The 26,625-nt window shown below is 42.3% G+C and overlaps 2 protein-coding genes across 5 annotated transcripts in view; one reads left to right on the top strand and one right to left on the bottom strand.

Moving 5' to 3' along the window:
* Positions 1 to 925: 925 nt before the first annotated feature.
* LOC115778746 (retinoschisin) lies at positions 926 to 5,149 on the top strand. 2 transcript variants are annotated; one of them, XM_030727030.1, is made up of 6 exons: positions 926 to 1,031; positions 1,432 to 1,457; positions 1,560 to 1,752; positions 3,843 to 3,984; positions 4,079 to 4,274; positions 4,448 to 5,149. In XM_030727030.1, exons 1-6 carry the CDS (start codon positions 977 to 979, stop codon positions 4,598 to 4,600), a joined length of 765 nt encoding a protein of 254 aa, XP_030582890.1. In that variant the 5' UTR covers positions 926 to 976; the 3' UTR covers positions 4,601 to 5,149. The 2 variants fall into 2 exon arrangements, with proteins under 2 accessions (XP_030582890.1, XP_030582889.1); XM_030727029.1 differs by having other exon boundaries at positions 933 to 1,031; positions 1,557 to 1,752.
* A 2,462-nt stretch (positions 5,150 to 7,611) lies between these two features.
* The window catches only part of LOC115778745 (cyclin-dependent kinase-like 5), a 51,590-nt gene continuing 32,576 nt past the window's right edge, over positions 7,612 to 26,625 (bottom strand). Inside the window, exons 8-19 of one of the 3 annotated variants that reach the window (XM_030727026.1) lie at positions 23,432 to 23,522; positions 23,102 to 23,291; positions 19,525 to 19,605; positions 18,539 to 18,705; positions 15,564 to 16,602; positions 15,023 to 15,124; positions 14,511 to 14,616; positions 11,404 to 11,527; positions 11,082 to 11,187; positions 10,781 to 10,903; positions 9,056 to 9,217; positions 7,612 to 8,134 (exon numbers count right to left, since the gene is read on the bottom strand). In XM_030727026.1, coding sequence (XP_030582886.1) covers positions 7,775 to 8,134; positions 9,056 to 9,217; positions 10,781 to 10,903; positions 11,082 to 11,187; positions 11,404 to 11,527; positions 14,511 to 14,616; positions 15,023 to 15,124; positions 15,564 to 16,602; positions 18,539 to 18,705; positions 19,525 to 19,605; positions 23,102 to 23,291; positions 23,432 to 23,522 — 2,651 coding nt within the window. In that variant the 3' untranslated portion in view covers positions 7,612 to 7,774. The remainder of the gene's footprint in view (positions 8,135 to 9,055; positions 9,218 to 10,780; positions 10,904 to 11,081; positions 11,188 to 11,403; positions 11,528 to 14,510; positions 14,617 to 15,022; positions 15,125 to 15,563; positions 16,603 to 18,538; positions 18,706 to 19,524; positions 19,606 to 23,101; positions 23,292 to 23,431; positions 23,523 to 26,625) is intronic. The other 2 variants (XM_030727028.1, XM_030727027.1) reach the window with 2 other exon arrangements.

The following is a 26,625-nucleotide window of genomic DNA, read 5'->3' as shown; positions in this document are numbered from 1 at the left end:
AATAACTGTGAAATTAAATCTCTAACAGTACATACAGTAGTGTTAAAATCTCCATCATTAGTACATTGAACAAACATGTAAATGGTGAGTTTTAGGGATGATGGCAGGCTAACTGTGGGCCATCCCAGTGTGGGCCAAGTGGCTCCTGACTCAACATATTCACTGTATATTAAAATGTTCATGACCATTTCTGATTTGAATTCAAACTGAGCTTTTTTAGTGCAGACAATGACCCCAGTTGTATATTTATTTGCACTGTGATATTTTAATGGTTAAAGTATTTCCTACAATGAATTTCTCCTACAACATTTCACAGCTGCTTTCACAGGAAATGGCTCGCTGATGTGGTAAGATGGGGCATTTATGACCCCTGAAATATGTGGATGCTTTTATTTAACATTACAGGCCATCATTTTATCTTAATTTTTCATTTCTTATGACTACATTATGAGTCATAATGTAGTTCACTGGAAAACTACATTATGATGTTTTCCAGTGAACCGTGGCTAACAGATCTAGATCTAGAGACATCTTGAAATACCTGCAGTTTGACAGCCAGATCATCCAGGCAACTCATGGACAAATCTGCTGCTTTCAGGCATATTTGAACAATTTTTGTAGCTGGGTTAGCTGAATACTATCTTCCTGATACTGATCTCTGTGTGGATGAACAGCCGCATTCAGAGGTAGCCATGTTTCAGTCAATACATCCCTTTTAAACTAGCTAAGGGCCACAGTGACTAAAACAGCTTTTTCACTTAAGTATAAAACCTCAAAGACACCACTGCCTTCGTGAATGATGGCCGCTTTTTATCCACGAGGTGATGACATTCAGTGCAAGAGCACCTAAGGGAGGTGTCTAAGGGCCAATAAGGAGCATTAGATAAGGCTATCGCAGGCCTGTGGATTACAGTAATCCCATCCACTTGCAGTGGGTATCACACATATTTCACTTCAGCACAGCTGAGGAGGAAAGATGGAGATCCCTGCTTGCCGTGCTGCTGTGCTTTCCCTCCTGCTTCTCTCTCAGGGTAAGTCACTGTGCAGCTGAGCCTGCCTTAAAATAATCATGCACTCACTGCTCTGGCTATGTTATTGTGTCTCTGTGTAATAATGCCAGCGGTCACATAAGTTATGAGCACAGGAATGAAAGTACTGCACAGACATGTTACTGCTGCGAAAAGAAGATGACCAAGTGAAATTATAAAGAGGGCATTTTAAACTGTTGTTTCTTTGGTGTTACCTCAGTGCAGGCTTCTTCTGGATATAAATCATGTCTACAAAAAAGACACATTCGTTAATTTAATGTCAATAATTTACGAGATTATTTCCCATGGTGCTTCTTTTAGGTTTTTAAATCTTTTTTTCTTTTTTCTGCACGTTATTCTGTTCATCTTACATTTCACGCTTCTGTATCAATGCGGTATCTAGCTCTGATCACTGTTCTCTCACAGGAGGTAAGAACGCGCCTAAAAAAATAAATGATTTTTGAAAATGTGCTTTTAAATTCCTTTGAGAGCAATCCCTGAATTCATGCCACTCTGTGTGATCTTCATGAGGACGAGGTCATCCAGGAGGAGGAGCTGCAGGAGGAGGATCAGAGGGTGACTGAGACCTGGACGAAGAACATCAAAGCCTGCACCTGTGACTGCGAATCTGCTGATTCACCTACACGCACCCCTGCTGTCATCCCAACTGTTCCTCCGACCTCGCTGCCACCACCTCAGGGTCACCTGCTGAACTGCATGCCAGGTGAGGACTCCACCTGTGTGGTGCCCTGTCTGTTTCACTTACACTCATGTCGGATGTCCTTTTCAGATTTTAAAAAGTGAAAATGGGACACCCTTTATACAAAGGACACTGGCTTGCAGGAGAAAGTCACACATGTGAAGATTAATGGTGGGCAGAGCTGTATCCTGTGGATCTTTATTTGACATCTGTGATGGATGACACAGCTGATGGTAGCTGGCTGTGTCCTCATACACTCTCACTCTGCAGCTGTGCACAATCACCATCTCCGATCTTACAATTTTTCAACCTCTAAGATGAAAGAGGCTCGCACCAAAGGTTAAGAAATGAACAGCTGTGAAGACGAAGCCTGCAAAGGCACATGGTTTTCAGATAATCGCATTACCTGTGCAGGAATGTGACGAACAGATTAGGAAGCCCAAAGAAGGACATGCCCTTCACCTATGATACCAGGCTAGTGCACATCGGAAAATGCCCTGATCATCTTCTTCTGCCTTGTCATGCAAGCTTCCTGATTAGCAAATCTCACCGTAAGTTAGATCATCACAAGAGGAAAAGCTAGGTGAGATGTTCTGCTATAGAACAAAGTCTTGATGCCTTTAAAATGAAATAAGCTTATAGTCAAAAGAAGTTACTTCTATTCATCCACTTTCCCAACTGCTGATCCAATTTAGGGGCGAGAGGGAGATGGAGACAGTTTATCACAGGGCCTCAGCCTGTTTCCATGTGCAGTACTATATTTTTTTATTACATGAAGTCAATGTTCAGTCACAGTCAAAAGAAAGTAAAACTCATTCACTTCTTAGGTTTTACAGACATAATTTTAAAAAATGACCTGGTCTTTACCAGGTCTTAAAATTGAGTAAATAATACAACATGTAACATATTGGATCATACCATTATTTATTTTAAAAAACCTAAGGAACATGAAGAAGCAGTGTGTGAAAAACTAACTATGTCACATGATTCAGTAACTTGTAGAACCACTTTTAGCAGCAATAACTTGAAATAACTGTTTTCCGTGTTTCGGCCTCTCACATCCCTTGTGGAGGAATTATGGCCTCCTCTTCTTTACAATGTTGCTTCAGTTCATTGAGATTTGGGGCAGTCATTACGCACAGCTCTCTCCACAGCATTTCAGCCAGGTTGAGGTCTGGACTTTGGGCCATTACAGCACCTTTTCCAGCCGTTCTGTTGTAGGTTTGCTGCTGCGCTTGGGATCACCGTCCTGTTGCATGATCCAGCTTGGGCCAGACTTTAGGTGTCAGACAGATGGCCTCACATCTGAGTCTAGAATACTTTGGTATATTGAGAAGTTCGTGATCGACTCAGTGACTGCAGGGTGCCCAGCTCCTGTGACTTCATAACAAACCCAAATCATCACCGCTCCACCGCTGTGCTGACAGCTGATACATCCAGCCCTATCCTACTGATGACGCACTTGCAGTCTTGTGTCCTTTTATAATGACATTAATCCAATATTTTAATATTTTATATGTTTTACATTTTTATACTTTTTATATTTGTTTCTTATTTAATGTTACCCACCAAGTGAGCAGTAATTTTGTTGTGCTTGCACTGTGTCAGTTAAGCTTTTCAAGTTTTTACGTACACGTGTAGGAAGCGCAAAGCAGGGCGAACAGCAGCGTGACCTCCACCAAACAGCACACAGCAGGCATCACTGAAAGGACTGTATATAAAAGATGGAAGTAGCTTAAGGTCAGAAAAGTGAAAGCAGTGAGGAAGTGCCTCAAACCTGCATTTTTTTTTTTAAATGAGCAGCAATGATCAGTGATATTGTTTCAAGCCTTATTGAATACAAGATGATGACTATTTTGCAAATAATGGAGTGACAAAGAACAATTAAGCAATGTATGCATCAGGGTGAGGCTACTTGGTTTGTCACTGGACAAATGTACCCTGTGCATGTCAGGCTTCAAAACATCAAGATGGCAAAAAAAAGGACAATTTTAGCACAAAAAATGATCCAGTCACTGCAGCTCAGTTAATTGTAAATGTTAAAATATTCTGTTTATTTTCAGTAATTCATAACATTTGATGCCACAGTAACCCGTGAACACTGCCCTCCACAGAATGCCCGTACCACAGGCCGCTGGGCTTTGAATCTGGGTCTGTGACCTCAGACCAAATCAACTGCTCCAATCAGGACCAATACACCGGCTGGTACTCCTCCTGGATCCCCAACAAGGCTCGCCTTAACAATCAGGGCTTTGGGTGAGTCATGGAGACCCCATCTCCTCTCCAGTTCAACTCACACAGTGCACATGCTGCAGATAAACAAAAAGCTGACAGTGCCAATCTTTGTTAGGTGTGCATGGCTGTCCAAGTTCAATGACCAGTACCAGTGGCTCCAGATCGACCTGAAGGAGGTGAGCGTGGTGTCTGGCATCCTCACTCAGGGCCGCTGCGATGCTGATGAGTGGATTACTAAATACAGCATCCAGTACCGCATCGTGGAAACTCTCAACTGGATCTACTATAAAGACCAGACAGGAAACAACAGGGTCGGTACACTAAACAGTTATGAAAGTGTCCTCTGGGCTTTATTAACTCTCCACTCTGCTGTCTTACCCAGCTGGAGCCTGTCCCAGCAGTCACAGGGCACGAAGCAGGGTACATATATATGAAAACTGACTCGACTGTATATTTAAATGCTGTGCACATTGTTCTTGTTTAGGTCTTCTACGGAAACTCTGATCGCTCCTCCACAGTGCAAAACCTGCTGCGCCCGCCTATTGTGGCTCGTTATATCCGCCTTCTGCCGCTGGGCTGGCACACCCGCATCGCGATGAGGATGGAGCTGCTGATGTGCATGAACAAGTGTACCTGAAGTGTAATCCACCCTGCTTTTTTTTTTTTTTTTTCCTCACCCACCATCATCCCCCTGCCAACCTGCCACTTGCCAAAAGGGGAACGTTTGTCTAATGCTGAATGATCCTTTGATACCTCGAACAAGTCTGTCCTGACTTGGTGAAGCTCAAAGCAATCTGGGCAGGTGGATGTCTCTGGTGTCCTTTGATGAATTATTTATCTGTCTTAAAGTTTCTAAAAATGCATTGTGCTGTTATATAAACACACACCTGGACCCCCTTCCTCAACGCACATTGGTTATCCCAGCACAAAATGCAATTTGTGACCTTTAATAAAGCTAAAGGAGTTCAAAACGAGTTGTTTACTGTGTCAGGAAACAAAAGACCTTCTACACTTTCAGAGTCAAATTGGCTTGTTTTATTTAAGATTTACTGTTACATCTGTAAACATGAATATTCTAAAATTGTTAAGCATTCATCTGTGGGTTTACGCTGTCATGTAAATGCTCTGTTGGAAAAAAAAAAAAAAAAAAAGCAGATAAACACTGAACTATGCTACTAATTTGTGTCTGTAATAAAAGCACAAACTTAATACTTGATTTCATTTAAACAGTTGATAAACATCTTCTGTTATAAATATTACCAAACAAGTAGTCACACATCAGTATTAATATAATACACGGTGCTCCTTCAGCAAAACAATAATCCAAAGAGAGAAATGTTGTGTGTCAAGTACAGCGTGTGCACAGTCTTTACAGATGCACGACACACAATACGGTACGGTCACGTCTGGGCTCGGTGTGTTACAGCAGGAGCCGGCGGGGGGGCCCCCCCCACCCACCCCCGTCTTTCAATATTCACACACTGCGCTCGCGAACATGAAAGTGAGGAAGAATTTACAGAGCAATATTGCTGAGCCACGTCGTCTCTTCAAAGTGCAACATTAAAAAGGTTCGGATTTATTTCTGCCAAGCTACTCTCATGGCACTTTATTTCCAACAGAAAAACAATGTTACAGTAACGATTCTGCCCCCCCACTGCCTTTCCATTTTAGGATTTCTCAAAAGCTCACCCCCCCCCCCCAGTGGTTCAGTGTGTGCAAACAGTTAAAAATACAGCAGTACAGTGATTCCCAGCCAGGGCAAGGATTCTGCAGCTGAAATAACTATTACAGCTGGATTTTGCTGCAGAAAGGAAAGGGTGAACTGCTAACGTTAGGAGAAAACCATGGATAGATTTTGTAAATAGTTAAGGAAACCAATGGACAAATGGTGGAAAAAAAGGCTAAAGTACATGGATAATCAGCTGGCATAAGCATATTTCTAAAGTACTTAAATGGCCGATAAAGTTCAAGTAATAAGTAAACGGCTGAGACAGCTAACAGTGGATTAATGGTTGAAAACAGATAAACAGATAAATGTGAAAAATAGCTTTTATTGGACAAATGGACAAAATAGCTTAAAATAAATGGTTTCCTAAAAGTAACTGTTCAGAACAGCTAAAAGTTCAAAGGAATGGATCCATCCATCCATCCATCCATCCATCCATCCATCCCCTTAATTCAGAATTTCAAAAGAAATGTCATTCCCAAGCCAGAGTAAATTGCCCAAATTGTCCTTAATATTGGCAGTTTAAGATAGACTTGTAATATCCACTTTTATATACTGTAATAAGTAGTGTTAAATAACTAACAGGTAGAGGTGAAATAGCAGCACTCAAGTTCCTCTCAGAGGGCTAAGCTGGGAGTCATTGTACCACATACACCCAGAATGGCTTATGTGTTCTTCTAACTGCTGTAAAAATGACCTTCTAAAATATATGAAATAAAAACCCTGCAATTCGCGTTTCATAAATAACTTATTTTTTTTTGTTTTTTTTTACAGCAGTTAAACTTTAAATGGGTTTTTTGGGGGTGTATTTGTGCATTTCTTTAACTGACCAAACAAGCAGAACCACTTGGAAGTTTAAAAAACTAAAATAAATAAAACTGAAATAACAAAGAGTCTTTATTGAATCCTGCAGTTTTCCAAGAAAACCCACTTCCTTCATTATCAGCTGCAGATGCTCCTTGAAGTTTGCTCAAAGCAGTGCAAGACATTTTAACACGTTATAATTCATCCATAAGGGCATGTTAACATTTCTGCGTCGTTAAACATTTTCACTTTTGTATAGATAAACATTTTACCTTTGTTTGTTTTTTTAATTATGAGGTTTGCTCTATTTGAAATAACTGAAGTGTAACTGGAGTTTTGTTTGTGTAAGAGTGGTTTATATTATGAAAATTATTATTTACACATACAGTGCTTGGAAAATCAGTGCCTAACTGTTAGTGCATGACAACCCCAGAAAACAGTAAATGCAGTGCTTCGATATCTCCCACAGAGGGCGACGTAGGTTAGGGTTTCTGTTAGTTGATGGCACCATAGTTTCTAAAATGGCTGCACTTAAGACATAAAACCTAAAATCATTTCAGATTAAAAAGGAAAAAAGAACAGAAAAGAGCAATCAAAAGAAAGATTTTAGATTGTCAATTTCAGCTCAGAGAAACTGCACACATTATAGCTATATTTCAACACGGCTGCACTGACTCACAGTTGCACGTTTGAGCATCTGTAACCAGTCTGACGGAGCACATCCAAAAGCAAGACAGCTTGGACAGAGAGTTACAATCCTGGACGAGATGAACACGACTTACTGACGTTACCAACCTCTATTGTAACAACTGATAAAACTGCATTTGTTTAGAATGCCTTAGTCTTAAATAATACTACGCAGTAAAATGTACTATATTTCTATATTTAATAGAAACAAAAATACTTACACTTAAAATCTACACTTTATCTATCCATTTATATATATATATATATATATATATTATATATATAGAATTTGTAATATATTTACTTTATAATACAAATTATAATCAGAATTACATAAGTATTAATATAAAGTCTATCAAACATGGAAGCTTTAAAAAAATCGAGACGTAAAAAGGCTTTTGGCCTGTTTGCAAGCAGTGTTTAAACTGATGGTTTGGTATTTGTGTGTGTGTGTGTGTGTGTGTGTGTGTGTGTGTGTGTGTGTGTGTGTGTGTGTGTGTGTGTGTGTGTGTGTGTGTGTGTGTGTGTGTGTGTTGAGCAGGTGTTACAGGAGGGAGGTGGCAACAGACGAGTCTGACGCGCATGTGCTGGAGATCACAGAGCTGTCTCTTTCAGATCGTTGAGGTTTGGCATACGAGATCTGGACGGGCGTCCGAAGCCGTGCCCGTTCTGGCCTCCTTTGATGCTCATTTGCTCTGGGTAAGGGTTGCCCTCGGGGCGGCCCAGGGCGGACGTGTGCCAGCCGGATTCCAGCTGCGCAGGCAGCGGGTACGCTGACTGTCGGGCCTTAAGTTGGGGCGTGCTGACCCCTGAGTGACCCCGACTCTCGGTGAAACCGCCTTGAGCAGAGGCTGAATTCGGCAGCGGCTGGTAGCGCATGTCAGAAGGTGCGGTCTGGTTAGAGGATGAGGAGGAAAGGTGCAGGAGCTTACGCAGCGACTTCAGCGGCTGGCTCTGAAAGACACGACACAATACAAAAAAATCAGAGGAAGTTTAATCCCATCGATGACAGCCCAGGCAGACCATCTCTTACAAAGTGATAATTATCGATCAGATTTTTGCAATGCAGGGATTAAAGTTTGTTTGAGTTTTTTTCATACACACACATTTGATTCACAGCTTATTTCGTTACTTAAATCTTTATGAACAAACAGCCACACAACATCCTCTCCATGTAACCAGACTACTATTATCAGTTCCTATAAACAACACTTCTGAGCCATTTACATTTATGTAGCCTACACTTACTGTGTCACAACCACCACCTCTCTCAGCATTAGTCAATATGAAAGTCACCTTAATTTTGTGACCTCCTGCCTTGGACACCTTTTCTCTTTTTTTTGACAGTCCTCTCCTTGTCGATCGTGCCTTATTTCGCATTGTACTAACTCATAAAAAGATATTACAGAACAGTTCTCTTCCTAGAAAATTCTTGGTAGAAATATTTTTTTAAAAAGTACCCCAAGCCAACTTGGAGGTTGCCCCTCAACACTGGCACAACTTTCATTTTGGAGCAATTTCTCAATCTTGACTAGACACCGAAGGACGACCGCCAGCTCACGGTTATTCAGCATCGGGAAAAAGTGAAAAATGGGAAAGGTCTGCAGCCTATTTGACTCCAAGTTTTAATTTAATTCTTAAAACATTCATACAGAAGCAGCATTTCAATCTGTAGTGTGTATTATCTTCTTCAGGCAGGAGAGAAAAAAGGGCATCTTTTCTAGAAGACATGGTCACCTTTTGTGACCAACGTTAGTTTTTTCTCTCTCGTAATAATTAGGGCCCGAGCACAAAACGTGCGAAGGCCCTATTGTAATTAAATTATTACATTTTTAAATCAAACATTTCAAAATAGGAACTGAGGAGGATTCTCACTGGAGAGTGTGAATCGGACAGTTTCTCGGGCGGCCAGTCCTTCTCCCTGTCTCGGTCCTGGTCCCGGTCTCTGCTCTTGTCGCGAGACCTGTGGCGGCTGCTCTGGTGACTTGATGACCTGGAGGACTTCTGGATGACTGTCTCCACCCCTTCACCAGAAACCTGTCAAACAGAGCACATAGGTATAATCCACCCTGTTCAGTGAGACGCATTTTAAACTTATTACCAGGGTAGGTGAGCGCATTGTCAAGGGCAACCAGAAACACGCACTGAATGTGCTAACCGGTCTTTTCTTTGACTTAAAAAGTCTACCTGTTGATAGCGTTACAAAGGTGTATGCTTTCCAATTATCAAGTTAGTTTGTATCAAAGCTCAGGTTTCAAACTGCCTTAAATGCTCATTTCTGACAGTTTTTTCTACTCCTGCTTCCGCATGATGTCAGAGAGAGCAGACATCCCTAATATGGTCACAAATCTGTTTGTGAGCGGCAGCCAATCAGAAGAAAGTTAGCTCAAAGGAAGGGGAAACTAATTTGTCTTTTTTTTCATACAGTAAATGAACATTAGGGCCGTATAAGATAAATAAAGATTATTGTGAACTGTGAGTCACACAAAGCCACTCAAGTAGGCACTAAGAATAAAACTATGGAGCTGGAAATGAGTACAATGAGAACCGTTTAAGATAGATAATAAAAAATGATCAAAACGTGTTTCATGTTACCCCTTACATGCGCTCATTCATCACAGACATAAATGTGAAGCTACTTTTGATAACCCGCATTGCTACTAATTGATCTCAAGTGCAGTGAAGAAGTAAAAAAAAAACAAACAAAAAACATGCATCTGAAGCCAAACCCTGTGTATTTGCTGATCTGAGGAAGACAAGAGAACACCCCACTTGTTTTTGATAAATAAATGATGTTTTCTGAGTGTAATTCAAATGCAGTTCAAATGATTTTCCTCTTCACACGGTAAACGCTATTTTCCATCGACTCTCAGTCTGCCTGACTCCTTCTGGCCAGATTGCGTTTATTTGTGCTCTGTCATCAGCAAGTAACCCCCCCCTCCCCGAATCTGAGCAAACTGTCACTTATAAATAGAAATGTAAAGGGAAGAAAGAGCCTCAAACACCTGTTTCATGCTGAACCACTACTGCCAGAGAGCCTGGCAGTCAGTTTAGCGCGTCAAAATGTGGTCGCTTTTATATTTAGCAAGCATTATTGCAGCTTTCCCTTTCTGATCTTTGCTCTGTAATAAAGTCATGGGTTTAGGTGCGCACAGAGAAATTGATCAAACGCCTCTGCGTGATGCCGGTAAAGCAGTAGAGCTTCGTGAAAACAGGCACACAAACTCCTGAAACCTTGTGTGCTTAGCTTAAAGCCTGAGTGCTCTCGTTCATCCTCAGCTCATAACCAGAGACATGCTGTTAGGGCCGTGGCTGAAATCACTGGCGGGTGATCAGAAGCACAAAAAATGACCCGTCAGATCCATCCGGTGTAAACTGATTGCAGTCAAGTGCATGCGTTTCTTCAAAGTGGGAGCTTTTTTTTTTTTATTTTGTAGATGGATCCAGCTGGTTTATTGATTCATTCACTCAGCTCATCAAAGAAAACCAGGCTTTGAATTACACATTAAAACAGTGTTGATCAATGCTGTTAATGCATGCAATGTTAGATGGGTGACATGGAGGCATAAGGTGAGTAGGATAGTGTAAAACAGCATGTACCATGGGAGAGGACACTACAGGGAGGACTCTCACAGAGGAACTATGCTTTATGTTATTCTTTGGGCTAAACAGAGGGAAAAGACATTTCTTGATGACAGGAGGCCTTCCATCAGGGACTTCAATCTGTAATTACAGAGGCACATGACTGGTGGCACAGGTAAACACGATGCACATGGCAACAACAGCAACCAAAAAAAAAATGGTTTGATATTTCTGTAAGGGTGCCAGTGAGGCTCATAGACAGGAAACACTGCATCCACGCATGAGTTCAGTACTCAGATGTACTTCACACACAACATACCATTTGAGATTTTTTCTTTTTCTTCTTTATTGCTCTGAAGAAACCCTGCTTCTCCTTTTCTTTGGAAGGCTCAGAGGCGTTCAGTACTACAGTATCTGGGCCAGTCCTGAAATAAAAACAAAGAGTAATGAGCGTGATGTCTCGGCTAAAATGTTTTCAACTCCCGGGAACACTTTCCGTTAAAGCTGCTGTGTCATGTGGCCAGCGTGAAATTACATCTGACAGTGAACTGCTTTGACAGCACCACAGACAGGGAAAAGAATAAATGCGGCTGTTCTTTGCTGTGAAACTATTTTCGGTTGTGGGTAAAAGATATAATTACCAGGGGTCAAATGCCGGCTGTCGTTTGGAGTGATTCGCCAAACTGCTGCCGTCCCCAGACAAGCCAGAGCCCCGGCTCTGACCCCGGCTGTCATGGAAGGAGTTGTCTGGCCGGGGAGACGGGACTGTTCGACAAATACGACAAATGGGTTCATTTATGTCAGATATGCAGAGAAATAAACACTTTAGTGGGCATAATTCATATCGGACAAGATTAGGAATTCTAACCCAAAAGAATATCTGAAGTTTTGGCAGGTAATATAAATAAACTCAGCATTTCCAAAGATAACACAAAGAAACTCGAGAGCATAATAATAATTAAAAAAAAGGAGCTGTGATTTTGTATTTATTTTTAATATTTTTGCTGCCAACAAGTAACTAGAAATTTACACCACAGCCTGATGTGCGTCTTCCCAGAAATGTACCCACACACTGCAGTGACGCAGACCTTAACAACTGTGACAGGTCAGCTTGGTTGTAACGTGCCGCGTAAACACTGTAGGCTATATTGATTGGCACAAGCGAAAGACCTCTGTGAACTGAAACTGTAACAGACTGCAGTTGTATCAAGTGTGTTCATTTTGCTAATGTGTTTTGATAGTGTTGTGATTCAATCAGCTTTTCAGTCTTCTCTCCCTGAGCCTTCCTCTTCTCCAATCAGTAAAAGCAACGCTTGTTCGGGATTTATTCCAACACGACACGACACTGCGCAAACAACAACAGCACTTTACACTTTAAAAAGGGCAAATTGCACAACACAAGTTAAAGTGGCCGTGTGTAATATTCAAAGATTCAGGCTTTGGTGCCCCCGTGTGGCCAAAATGACACTAATGCAGAGAGTACAAAATTACCCCTATGGATCCTCTATTCCAGCTTTTCCACCAGTACCTACTCAACTCGAGTCTGCTCGGTTTCGTTTGTATTCCATTCCATTACAATGAGTCAGCAGTGGCTTCATTTGCATGCAACAAGAGCACAAGCGATTGCGCCGTCTAGCTCCCTCTGGATTCTGTCATCAGCCATCAAGCACAAAATGTCTGTGCAGCCATTTCCCTCGTTGCCAGATTTTAAAAAGAAGGAGTCAGTCTCATGACTCATTTAGTGACATCATTAAGGAAATAGGCTAATGCCAAACAATGCACAAACTTCCACATGGTTTGTTTCAGTTTCAACAAACAAGATCTTGTGCCATCTTAACGCAGGGCTCCGTTAATACACCGGCAGACACTAGCTCACCGCATGTACAGTATTGTATTGTCTGTAAATGTGTACAGATCAGCAACACTTAACAACAAATGCTGCATCAGTTAAGTAATGGCATATACTGATCACAAAGTTCTGAAACTTTTAGCTTTTCCTATGAAAATGTAAAGCCTTCAAGGTCAGTTCCTTGTGCACTGATAGCTCTAGTTTCACTCAGGCAAAGTCCTGATCTGTTTGACTGTACTGAAGTCTATGAGAAAAACAGCTCTTTGGATCTTTGCTCTACGTCCTCAGTAAGAAGTTTATGGTCTCAGTTGATAGTTTCAATTTTTTGTCTAACACAAAATAATTTTGTATTACAGTCCCTCTTAGGAGTATGAGAAGCTTTAGGGTGGATCCCTCGTTTTCTCAGATCTAGTCCGAAAGCACCGGGATTGTGATGGTGATAACGACCGTCTTCAGTTTTCAGTGTCCAAAGGCGGCCACGTTCAAAAGCACGCTTAAAATTTCTGTTGACATTCAAAGAGTTTGCAACACAGTTTCGTCCCCAACAATCACAATGTCATCGCAAAGTTGTACTCGTGCCCTGTGACACGTAAAGGAGAACATGACAAGGAGAATTCAGTTGACCTTAGCGGTGGTACGCTCAGTTTTTGCTAGCATTCAGCGTGCTGAAATCAAAGGAAATTCGGCCCCACACAATCTTTACCACCCACTATATTTGAACCTCTTTGGCTCACTATGATTTCACCCTCTTCCTCAAGATTATACTTCAGTTGAAAGGTCGCCACTTTGACACAATGGAGGAAATCCAGCATGAGCTAGTGCTCACGTCTGAATGGCCACATAGTGCTTGATCTTAAAATAGCAGCTGGTCCAAGGACACTACCTTAAAGAGAAAACTGAACAAATTGAAATATTTTCTTTCATTTTTATGAATGGAATTTGGGATTTCACCTCAAATACTGCATACTGTTCACTGCATGTGTATCTGGTAACTGTAAGTTATCTTGCTCGGTCCCCATCACTGTCAAAACTCTCAACCCTCCTCGCAGCAACTACTGTATGAGGTGTGACCAAACCGTTCCAGTATGGGCCCATAAGCATGAAACACATGGTTTAATTTGACAGATCTCCTGCTGAAGATCATCTTCATGTGCATCTTTGGACCAGTTTCAGTGCCGCTGTTATTTTTAGATCACTCTGTAGAAGTCTTACTCGGTCTCCTTGGGCTTCTGCAGTGTGCGCTGAACCTCCTCCAGCATGTCAAAATGGTAATCCTTTAACTTGATTTTCATTTTTGGAAAGTGGACAAAATCACAGCGAGGCAAAACTGTTGGAAATGGCTGAAAACTGCTTAGCTGTAGCTGGAGACCCAGCAGTAATTATCTTCCATGTGAGATTCGAGTCAGTTTGAGACAGAAGTTGATGTTTGCTCTCTTCTTAACTTTGAGGTCTGTGGTGTGCACAGTGTAAGCGCTAAGAACAGAACTTCCAACGAGTGATCTAAAAATAGCAGCTACAAGCTGTCTGGACATGCCCGGGAAGATGACCTTAAACTAGAGATTAGCTCAATTTAATTCAGGTAATTTTTATTTTTATTTTTAAATGGTTCCATTAGCTGATCCTTTTAACCACACCTCACTTTGATTGCTATGAAATTACAGGATGACTACCAGTGAGTCTGCTGAGCCTTCCTCTAGTGATAAGGTAAACATTTTTGGTTTCAACTGAAACATCTCCATGTCTCTTTCTGCAGACATATGATGATTCTGTCAAAATATATTAATTCTAAATACTGTATAGTAGCACCTGATCAGTAAAAAAATAATGCTCCCTCCAGTGAAGGAGGGATTTAATCTTATTGCAGTGAATAAAACAAACATCACTCCTGATTAAACCAACCTCTGTAGAAGCTGCCCACCCGCCTTGGCATGGATTCGCTGTAGATGTTTCGGTTCTCTTTGGAAGAACCCCCATCTTCAGTTTGCTGGTCATGATATAAGCCAACCTGAGTCACAACAGAGAAACTAATCACATCAAACCTCAGAGGCTACCTGCTTTGCATGCCTCTCTGTCTGAAATTCTACTTTTATTTACCTGAAGGGACAGACAGATAATGTGGGGGCGTATTGATTTATGATTGGTCGGTATAATAAAACATCTGCTATGAATGTAGTCCAGAACTGAAACGTGATGCGATGACAAGCTTGACTGTGCTATCATAAGAAGTCACATTAGAGGGAAGCAAAGCACACAGAGAAAATGAAGAGGCATCTGATGCAGGAGAGACAGAGAAAAGAGAGAGAGAGAGAGAGAAAGAGAGAGCAGTTCATGACAGCAGTATCCACCCACATCCGCACTCTCGGAAGACTGGATGTGGGTGGGGAATGGTGGGTGCAGGCAGAATGTCGGACCTCGCTTTTTTTCCGCTGTGTGTGAAAAGATGTGGTGTTGTCCCTTGTGGAGTCCCTTATTGGGGGTCTGCTGTGGGTGACCTCAGTGGGTGCCTGTTCACTCTGTTAATGGAGACATGATGAAGCATGAAGTGAGCTCAGCACTGCAGCACATACATACAAATTCGCACAAAGTATATATATGTATATATATATACTATATGTGTGTATACAGTATATATAAATATACGGGCAGCATGATTCACTGCATGTCTTAAGGAGAAAGCCATACTCTTAGCACTTCAAATGTTCACAGATGAAGCTGCATCTATGTTAATCCTGCTTTTCCAATTCATTACAAACCTGGGACACAAGATCTGGCTGAAAACCTAAACACAGATCATGTTTTCAGACGCCACCAGAATAAGTCCCGGCTGCATTATTGGACAAACTGAGACTGAGGCAGAGCCGTCCAACAAAACCTGGTGTAGGCATTTGTTATGATTACATCCTGAAGGCTTTCCCTAACGCTGGAGAGGTTTGTTGTGGGCTGAGGACTGACCCTGCTCATGTCTTCTTCTCTGGAGGAGCCCCCAGAGTGGCGAGGCAGCGTGCGGTGTTGCAGCTGTGGGGAAAGGAGCTGGAGGCTGCTGGCTCTGGTGGGCACGCCCTGCCCGACCAACAGTCCCTCATCTGCCCCGTGCGTCCTCTGGTGATCCCTCCGTACGTACATGGAGTGGCGGTGTGGCCGCTGCTGGGAGGAGAAGGGGCTGGTGTATCCCTGACCATAAGACAGAGCGTCATGTGGGGCAGACAGAGAGTGAGCATGGCTCCTTTCACTCTCCCCAGGATCCAGGGAGTCTGGTGACTTGGACTCCTCTGAAGTCTTATGGCGGGTGGAGGACCGCCTGTAGGAGGAGTCCAGAGTGTTGCTCTCTCTCTCTGAGCGCATGCTTCCTCGGCCAACTGCGCCAGGTCCCAGTCTTTCCACTCTGCGGGCTGCTGGGCTGCCAGGAGCTGTTAGGTCGAGGCAGCTGGAGGGAAAATAGCGCGAAGTGGGCTCATCTGCATAAAGATGCACATCATTTAAGTTCCCCACTGACTTGGCATCGCTAAGTGTGCCATAGCTCTTGGACAAGTTCAGGTAGGCAAACTTGGAGGAGGATGGCGTGGAGCTGTGGGACTCCACATAGTTGTGTCGGCTGTGTTTGTCCCCTGATTGAAGTGTGTTGGTCTTCCCTTCCACAAAAGAGTGGCGATTCTGCTGCGAGCGGAAGTTGGATTTGAGGTACTTTGCCCCAGGGCCATCCGACACCTTGGACCCCAAGTTCATCTCAAAGTCGCCCTTGGACTTGGTCTCACCGGGGCTGAGCAGATGAGGCAGGTTGCTGCTGGCCAGGTCCATGCTGCAGGCAGTGGAGTGGTTGAAGATCTGCGGCTGATAGTTCTTGGGATGCAGGGTGGGGCTGAGGTTGATGGCTGCAGACATATTGCCGTTGAGAAAGCTGTCGTTGTTGGGGTGGAGGTCTTCGTGTCGGGGTAAGCTGGAGCACTCTCTGCTGCTGGAGCGGTGGCTTCCTGAGCTCTTTCCTCCATGGCTCCTGAGCAAAAGCAGAGAAAAATTACAACATCTAAATACTGTGTGTCAATCCTTAAAGTTCTGGAATAAAAAAACACACAAACATGTAATAATCTACTCCCTGGAACCTTTAAATTACCGCTAACTGTATTTAATAAGGTATGATGTTCCACAGGGATCAATCGCAGGACCCTTATTCTTCCTAATATATATGAATGATATGAAATCTGCAGTCGATTATGAAGTTTTTCTGTATATTGATGATTCATCTCTGTTAGTGTTTGACAGAGTGAAGTCTTTGATAAAATGGATGTTAACAGCTAACAGAAAACAGACACTCAGTTGGAACTCTCACATCATATGTCAAAAACAACTAGCATGGCTAAAATTTAGTGTTAATAATATTGCAATGGAAATATAGAATATAATAGAAATCTAAAGACTAGACTAATTAATGTGAATAGTAAAAAAAAAAAGACTTAGCTAAGAGTTTCCAAAAATGAGGGCTTTATTTTTGTAATTAAATAACTTCAGTTAAAATCTAGGGGACAAAAGTGCAAAGGAATAAACAGTCAAGAGAGCGAGGTGACCTGCAGTAGTAAGAGTTGCAATAATGTAAGCCTATTTTGTCTACACCTTCTCAGGTAGACCTTTGGGTGGTCATGTACTTTGGGCCACAGTAGATGAGCATCCAAATGTCTTTAGCACCCCAAGGTTTTGTGTGCTAAAAAGAAAAAAGAGGGGGACAACTGGACTTTGTGAAGACATTTTTCCTCTCATCCAAGCAGCTCCTTCAGTTCTAAAACAACTGGCTGAGAGTCCCAGGCATATAACCCCTCACAGGGGCTATCCTCTTGGTGAACCTGTCGCTGACCCACTATTAATCATGTGAGTCGTCACATGAGCCAAGGCGTGAAAAAAGGTATGGGTCATTACTGCCACTGGTGCCAAAGCAAAGTGTTAATCCTCTGTAAAACACTCCCCCACCGCACCGTCATGTGAGCTACTGAGGTCACCTGAGGCAAGGCATGAGTAGGGGTTGAAATGCCTAGTTAGGGATATCAAGACTGCATTGTGGGGGCTAATGGGTGGTGTTATAAGCCACCAGCTCTGTTCAACGATGGTCATTCATAGCGGACATCGACGGCCTCCATTATCCTTTCTCAAACCATCTGTCTTCTGGGTTCAAAATGTGAACATTGGCATCCTCAAAAGAATGTCCTTTCTCCTTTAAGTGCAGCTGTGCAGCTGAGTATTGTCATATTGAGATGACCTCCTATGTTGTGTCATGTGTGTTGGTTGGTTTCTCCTGAGTAAAAGGCATTGCCTGATCTGAGTGTCAGTTTCTGTTGCATCATTCGGATGGTAGGATCAAAATTTAGCGTAAACAATATGAAAGCGTGGATCCATCGTGCCTTGTAACAACTGTTCAGGCTGATTGCAGTTCTGCTCTCAGTGTGTCTTCCACTCCTTCCTCGTGCTTCTTGTAGCCCTTTTAATGGATTCCTGTTCTGTTTTACTCTTTGGGACATTTAAAAGTTGCATTTAAATGTCATCATTATAAATTGACGATCCATGCAGAATCCATGCAACAGGCCAGTTTAGAGGTTGCACCAAATTGTAGTTATATTTTTTATTGTAAACAAAAAAAATCATTTAAGTATGGAGTTGTTTATATTACTATCATGGTTTGCTGTATGTAGGTTCCTGAGGGGCAGAATAATACCAAACTAAACAATACCAAACTATAAATTATCTAACCGACACCCCCTGTGAACCTGAATCGGATAAATGGAAGAAAATGGATGGATGGGTGGACTGAAATATTCTGCAAAATGTCACTGGATGGTTGCTGCTGGTTAAAAACATCAGGTCACATTTGTTTAAGAAATAACCCATTAATATCTGCAGAGGGCTGCACTGGCAAGCTTAACCCAACTATAGTGCTCACTGCTGACCTGCTGGGGGTGGTGTTGTCTCCGTGGTGAGGTTTTCTCTTGGAGGAGCGTACAGGTGTGGGTGTGGGTGGCCCGGGCCGCTCCACCATCCGCAGGGTCTGGAAGGCGTGGTGGTTCAGGCTCTGCTCTGTGAGAAAGCGCTCTGTGGGGTTCAGCAGCAGCAGGTTCTAACACCACAAAACATACAGATGGAGCCCGTGAGGACTGAAGACACCCTGAACATGCAGACCTCTCCAACAAACGGAAACAGTCATGCTACTGTGAGTCATCGCCATTATCATAAAAGTCAGGCTGCTGCCGCATTTAATTGTGTCTCACAGTCACCAAACGAGCCAAACGATGTGAAATATGATTTGTGACATTTGCTTTTTTCTTACCCAAATGATGTGTTTAATATGAGCATTTATAAACTCTGGATGCAGCTTTCTTTGCGCATATATATATATATATAAATATATATATATATATATATATATATATATATATATATGGGACAATGCCAGAAGCTATTTGGAAGCTATACAGCTTTGCATCAACAATTAGCAAATGTATTTTTTTTAATTAATGTCTAAACTCAGCACAAGAAAGCCTGATGAGCTTTGAGAGAGATGTCTGTCCTTGCTGAAGTCAGTCCTGAGATGGCATCATGTTAGTGATGAGTCATTATCTGCTGGGAAAAGCGCAAGTGCACAAGCACAGCCTACATTCTTGACATGGAGCTCCTGTTTACAGTGCAGACACAGCAATAACAGCAGTGGAACCAGGATATGAGCTGAGAGATGCCGAAGCAGTGAGGAGGCACCATGCAGTCACGACGTAAACACTGTGATAATGATGCAACTATCAGATGCCTAGTTTATGAAAATTATTATTTTTGAGTGCTTTCATGATACTCTCTGAGCAGAAAGAAAAATGAAAACAGACCAAAAAATGTAAAAATAAAAGCATTTTCCCAGCAGAGCAGAGCGGCGCTCGGCTCTCCTTACCTTCAACAGGTCGAGCAGGGCTCCGTCGATGATTCCCAGGTACCTTCGCTCCAGCGTTTGAGGGTGACTCACAGTAGGAAACTGCAACATTAGCAGAGACAGCGGAAAATGCTACAGTCAGAAATGTGATAAATAAAAGAAAGATCGCTACATTTTGAGAAAAACCAGCAGTATCAACCCGGTGGTTCTGAAAAGCTTTCTGCCATGCTCCCTTTTAGAAACAGGAACCCACAATTTCTTTCCTTCATTAAGAATGAAAAAGTATCCAAATTTAATGTGAGGGAAATACAGGTCACCATGAATACAGAGAAAATATGTTTCTTTCCTTTCCCCCCAAATTCAGCAGAGCCTCACTCTCTATATTTCCACTTTTGTCCACATCCTCCTGCAGGTGCTCTGAGCCCCACCGGTGGACAACCACCTCCATGATAACAACTGTTAATAAGTGGAAAATAAGAAGCTTTGACTTAATGGCAGTAGCAGATGCCATGGGCAAGAGACCAAGCTCAGTGATCAATTAAACATTTATTACAATATGTCTCTGATCAGCTATGATGTCCTACATAACACTACATATAAAATTCATTTTATTACATAAACCAATGGCATAATAAACAAACATGACAAATTTGTTACTGTATGGTAACTTTATTCATTATAATTCTGTTGTTTAAAAAGGGTAAAATATTTACTAATTCTAATTTAACCTTTATTACCAAAGGCTATGATAACGTGTCATTAGTGTGATAAACACATGTCATTTTAAATGGAATGTATAAACAGTTTCTCCTTCAGAGCAAACCAAACTGGGATGTTGTAGATCAGATTAATTTAATTCAGGATTTTAATGGGGAGCCAACGAAGAGAAGCCATTGTGGGAAAAATATGATCTCTTTTTATTTCCTGTCGGCACTCTCGCTGCAGCATTTTGGATTGTTAATGAAAAGCCTGGTTTTATTTGTGCTCTGACACCTCAGTAATTAAAAAAATGTTACAGCGGGAAGAAATCAGAGAAGAGTAGAAACCCCCCCCTCCCCAAAAAATGTATTTTTAAGGCCTTTCCCTTTTCAGTGGCCAGAAAATGTTGCTGAATGTCTTTTGTGTCTACAGTTGTGAAAAGATGTATGATATTTTCCTGCTTAATGAGCTGTGAGATGCAGTTTTAACAGATTTTTTAAATTTTATATTCACTGGCATCATTTGAAGGTGCATGAGTTGTTCTTTGTCTTAAATGCATTGACTGATTACATTAAAATAGATGGGATTTTATTAGGCAGCATGGTGGTGCAGTGGTTAGCACTGTTGCTTCAGGTTCTGGGTTCAGTTAAATTCAATTTTATTCATATAGCGCAAAATCACAACAAACAGTCGCCTCAAGGCGCTTTATATTGCAAAGTACAGACCATACGATTACAGAGAAAACCAAAAAACCAAAAAAAACAAAACCAAAACCAAAACCAAAAAACCAAAAAAAGGGGTGGTTCAGGGTCACCTGATCCAGCCCTAACTATAAGCTTCATCAAAAAGGAAAGTTTTAAGCCTAATCTTAAAAATAGAGAGGGTGTCTGTCTCCTGAATCCAAACTGGGAGCTGGTTCCACAGAAGAGGCGCCTGAAAGCTGAAGGCTCTGCCTCCCATTCTACTCTTAAGTATCCTAGGAACCACAAGTAAACCAGCAGTCTGAGAGCAAAGTGCTCTGTTGGGGTGACATGGTACTATGAGGTCTTTAAGGTAAGATGGGGCCTGATTATTCAAGACCTTATAAGGGCGAAGAAGGATTTTAAATTCAATTCTGGATTTTGGAATCCACCAGCTGGGCGGAGCCTTTCTGTGTGGAGCTTGCCTGTTCTCCTCTGTCTGCATGGGTTCTCCGGGTACCCCAGGTTCCTCCCACAGTCCAAAGACATGCATGTTAAGTTAATTGGTGATTCTAAATTGGCCATAGGTGTGAATGTGAATGATTTCCTGTCTCTATGTGTTAGCACTGTGATAGACTGGTGACAGCTGGAACAAACTCCAGCACCCACAGAGAAACTGCAAAAAACACAAGAGCTACATCTACAGCACACCAGCACCTCATAGCAAAGGCACGGTGATGGAAGGGTGATGATTTGGGCTTGTGTGTGTATATATATATATATATATATATATATATATATATATATATATATATATATATATATATATATATATATGGCAGCACAGGAGCCTGAAAACTTGACAAAATGCTTTCTTTACTGCCTAATTTGGGTCCCCCATATGCCACCAAAGTTAAAAAACAAACCCTGACATCTGTGTACTTGCATTTTAATATCTGTGCTGTTGTAGAACGCCTTTCATTTGATGTCTCCTGTGACCACTTTGCTTGTATCTCTGTGCAAGAGCGACCAAACTAGTTATCCCCTTTGGAATTTAATATGTATTTTTCTAAGTTTGATTGGAAAAATCCTGTAACCATGACAATGCTTTGGTGAAGTCTTTTAGAAACACCCAAATACCTCGTAGAGACTACGACCATTTCACCCTTTTGTTCTCCGAGACTGCTACGGCTTATGATTTCACCCACGTCCAGTCCTCCAATGTCAACCTTTCATTTATTATAGAATTTTTCTTCTGAATATTTTGAATTTGCTGTTAACCAGAAAAAAAGTCCAGAAGCTGTTCTTTTTACATCACACATTTCTGAGTGTTACAGAAAAGCACATCGTAGGTGGCAAACGTGATGAAACGACCATCAAACATCCTCTGTTCACTCAAAAGTGCTGTGTGGTTTCTTGCCGCTCTGATTTATTTTAATAAAAACAGCATGTGTGTTTCCATCAAACACTTTTTCTCCCCTGTCGTGGTGTTAATAGGACGAGCTGACTGTGAGCGCTAATGTCCACGGATCAGTGAAGTTTGCAGCTCTCCTTTAAATGACAACAAGCACGTGAATGTGGAGGTAGAGGTTGTTTTTTTCCCCTTGAGCGAGTACTAACAATAGCAGGTGCGCTGTTTTTTTTTTTTTGTTTTTGAAGAAACAGACACGTCCAGCATGTACCTGTCTTTACCAGAGAGAGGATTTTACTGAGGAACAACAACCTGGGTATTTAAGAGCTGGACAGAAGAGGAAAATTCAAGGTTTATACCGTAAAATGTTTCACCCATTATGCAGCTTTATCAAGAAGTGGTCTTATCGGTGGGTATTCACTGCCAGGCATTCACAGGGGGGGAAGTTTGCTAACTAGTAATTAAATCCTGGGTTGTGGGCAGCGAAGTGAAGGGGAAGGACGACCCAGGTCTGCTGCACTACCAGCCTGCCACAGAAGACTTATCACAGCCTTCCTTCACAGTGCATACAGGATACATGATACAAGATGAGTCATTGTGATCCAATCAGTCACGGCACAGCAAACTCAGCCAGAAAAAAAAAAAGAAAAAAGAAGAGAGCGTAGAGAGAAAATAAATAAGGGAAGAAGAAAAAACGGAGGAGGAGGCAGAAAGAGACAGCAAAGGAAGAGAGTAAAGAAAAGCAGTGATAAGAGCAGCTTGGAGGGATGGGTCAGCAGGGTTTGCAGGAGGGGCAGCCTGACATTACCCTCAGCCCGTGGAAGCGAGGGTTGTTATAGAAGAGCTTCATCTGCTCTGGTGGCAGGGGTCCCAGCACTTTCTGGATGGTAAAGAGCTGGTCGATCTCGCTCTCTCCCGGGAACAGTGGCTGCCCATCACTCAGCTCGCCTAAGATGCAGCCCACTGACCACATGTCCACCGCCTTCCCGTAAGGAGCCCTGAGACCACAGATTTAAGAGGGTGGTGAGAGAGGCCACGCATAATGAGATCTAATAAGAAGATATGTCAGTGTGGTGAGTGGAAATAGCTTAAAGGAAACAAACAACAACAACAACAACAACAAAATTATCAGGCGTACCCGAGCAGGAGCTCCGGAGAGCGGTACCATCTAGTGGCCACATACTCAGTGTAATTGGCATCAGTCCCCTCAGAGAGATTACGTGCAAAGCCTGGCAAGAGAAGACAGAGGAAGCAGTATGATATTATGAGGACCTTTTAGTTATGCTCTACATGTTGAGAAACCTAAAAATGAATTTCAGCTGGCTGCCTCTCTGGACGCTCATTATGCTTTAAAGCCTTGACTTACAAAGTAGTTTGTAAAGTTAGGCCAGGGAGCAGCACTAACAGATGAGCAGAGACGCCAGCAGGGGCGATCCTTTATGCAGTCTACGAACAGATTTCATCCTTTAAACTTTAATGGCAGCAGATCCCGTCGTTGGACTCTTAAACTGATTAATGGGAGATGCGTTTTTAGGTGCATCCTATCTGAAGGTAGATACTTAAGTATGCCAAAGCAAAGCACTGAAGCTCACCAGACTTCTTCTTCTACTTCTTCTGTAAAAATGTTCAGCGCATAACTAGTCCCAGTACAAGAAAGAACACCCACAAAAGTTTATGTCAAAACACGTGGCTTAACAGGGAATATCATGCTATGAGTTGTCATATAGTTCTTATGATAATTGTGAAAAAACCCACTGAAATAAATTGAAAAGGCCAACGTTTTTGGAGACCCTACTGTCTAAACTGTCTATACTGATCACAATCTCTATATTGTCTATATTGTCTATACTGTCTATACTGTACATAGTGTATACAGGTTTTTATTTGTATATTCTGTATATGTATTTTCTTATTTATTTTTATCTTTTCATACTTGCCGCTACTACACTGAAATTTCCCCATTGTGGGACAAATAAAGGGATTTCTATTTCTATTCTATTCTATTCTATTCTATTCTATTCTATTCTATTCTATTCTATTCTATTCTAGCTCTCATGCATATTCATAGAAATGCCATTCAGGGTTTGAACGGGTCACGCAGCTTTGGACTTTTGATGATCCTATTTATGTTTTTTTCACAGTAGCAGTTTAAGATTCCTGTTTTGGCTCTTCTTGGCTGCTGATAGTGCAAACAGCAGTCACTCAACATCACTATAGGCCTGCAGATACAAAGTGATTGCATGGTCAACATTTCTTGGACTTTATTGCCACTTTGGCAGTCTTGGATTTAACTGATTTTGTGTGTTAGTGAGAAAATAGAAATGAAAAAACAAATACGGGATTTTTAAAACAACTGTAAACAAGATTCTGCTCATATATATATCCCCACATGCTACCCAAGCTTACCTCGGACTGTGACTGAGAAATATATGATTGAAGCCATACTGGCTCAGACCCCGATTAACAAGGTCCATGTCAGGTGTTGAGGAACCAGGACATACTGACAATTAGTGGGCTGCTGGAACAAGGATACAGCATACTGTAAATAGACACGACCCTTGGGAAAGGGGCTACATGAAGAGGATGTGGGACGTATCTATAGATTCTTCAACACGCAACATCCAGACTGACATTGAAACAACTAGTAGCTCAGTGTTCCAACATTCGCAAGAAGCAACTAGAGATTGATGAGGTACAACACAAATGCTATGGCAAGGGGGAGCCAGGACGACAGGTCAGGGGGGAGATATTATCATCCCCACACTCTGAGATTGGGTATCAAGCCCCAAGAACAACTGGTATGTTGAATACCAGAGCAGCTGACCTGAAAGATAAGATCATGGCTAAGCTGGAAACCTGGACCCTCCTGAAGTACCCTCTAAAAGTCTACTAGAAGATGTGAATCCAGCACTACGGACAATCCCTACTTCGACCATCACTGAAACCAACCAGCTGATATAAAACATGGCAGCAGTGATCCTTGGGATGCTTGACTACAGGATGAACAGCCACAAGGTGTGATGAAGAAAGGGGTGCCTAAGAAAAACAACAAGCTGTCCATACCTGAGGCCTTAGAAACTGCCAAGCAAAGACTCACAGCCTTGGCTAACTACCTGAAGAGGTATACCAGAGAGATAGAAGCCAGGGGAATAAACCAGACATCTGTTCACTGATCCACACCACTAGGATCTACAGTTGAGGCAGCTGTTCTGTTGTTCTGTTTGTCTTCTTGGATGGGTGTTCTGTTAACTGTAATTTCCCCATTGTGGGATCAATAAAGTATCATCATCATCATCAATGACACTGGAGAGTCATTCAGAATGGAGAAGTGTAGTCGGATGGTAACAAAGAAAGGGAGGGTAGTCAGAACTGTGGGGACTGCACTACCAGAAGGTAACATTGCAGACATTGAAGACAGCTACAAGGGCCTTGGAATTCCACAAGCAAATGGGAACCATGGAGAGGCCGCTGCAAGCTGCAGCAACCACCAAGTACCTGCAGAGAGTAAGGCAAGTCCTGAAGAGTCAGCTGAATGGGAAGAACAAGATCAGTCAACACCTGTGCACTGCCAGTCATCAGATACCCTGCTGGGATAATAAGCTGGCCAAAGGAGGAAATAGAAGCCACTGACACCAAGACAAGAAAGCTCCTTACCATGCATGGAGGGTTTCACTGCAAATCCAGCACCCTGAGACTGCATGCTAAGCAGAAGGAAGGAGTCTGAGGACTAGTGAGTGTCAGAACCACTGTCCTAGATGACACAACAAAGATCCATGAGTACATCAGGAAGATGGCTACAAAGGATCTGGTGCTAGTGAGTACCTCAGGCAGCAGAAACCTGAGAAGGAAGAGGAGGAAGAACAGGAACCATCATGGAAGGATGGGCCTCTGCAGGGCATGTACCACCAGCAGATAGAAGAAGTGGCTGAAATAGAAAAATCCTACCAATGACTGGACAAAGCTGGACTGACAAACAGCACAGAGGCACTAATCATGGCAGCACAGGAACAAGCTCTGAGTACAAGAACGATAGAGGCTGGGGTCTACCACACCAGGCAAGACTGCAGGTGCAGGCTGTGCAGAGATGCCCCTGAGACAATCCAGCACATACTGTAACATCAGGGTGCAAGATGCTAACAGGCAGGGCATACATGGAACACAATAACCAAGTGGCTGGCATAGTATACAGGAGCATCTGTGCCGAGTATGACCTGAAGTCCCGAGGTCTAAATGAGATACACCCCCACAGCTGGTTGAAAATGACCAAGGTACGATCCTGTTCTACTTCCAGATACAGACGGACAAGCTGGTGATGGCTAAGCAACCGGACAT

Source organism: Archocentrus centrarchus, chromosome 4, assembly GCF_007364275.1.
Source record: "Archocentrus centrarchus isolate MPI-CPG fArcCen1 chromosome 4, fArcCen1, whole genome shotgun sequence".
In the NCBI taxonomy this organism is placed as follows: Eukaryota; Metazoa; Chordata; class Actinopteri; order Cichliformes; family Cichlidae; genus Archocentrus; species Archocentrus centrarchus.
Note: the sequence above shows the minus strand (reverse complement) of the source record. Positions and strands in the feature narration are given on the sequence as shown.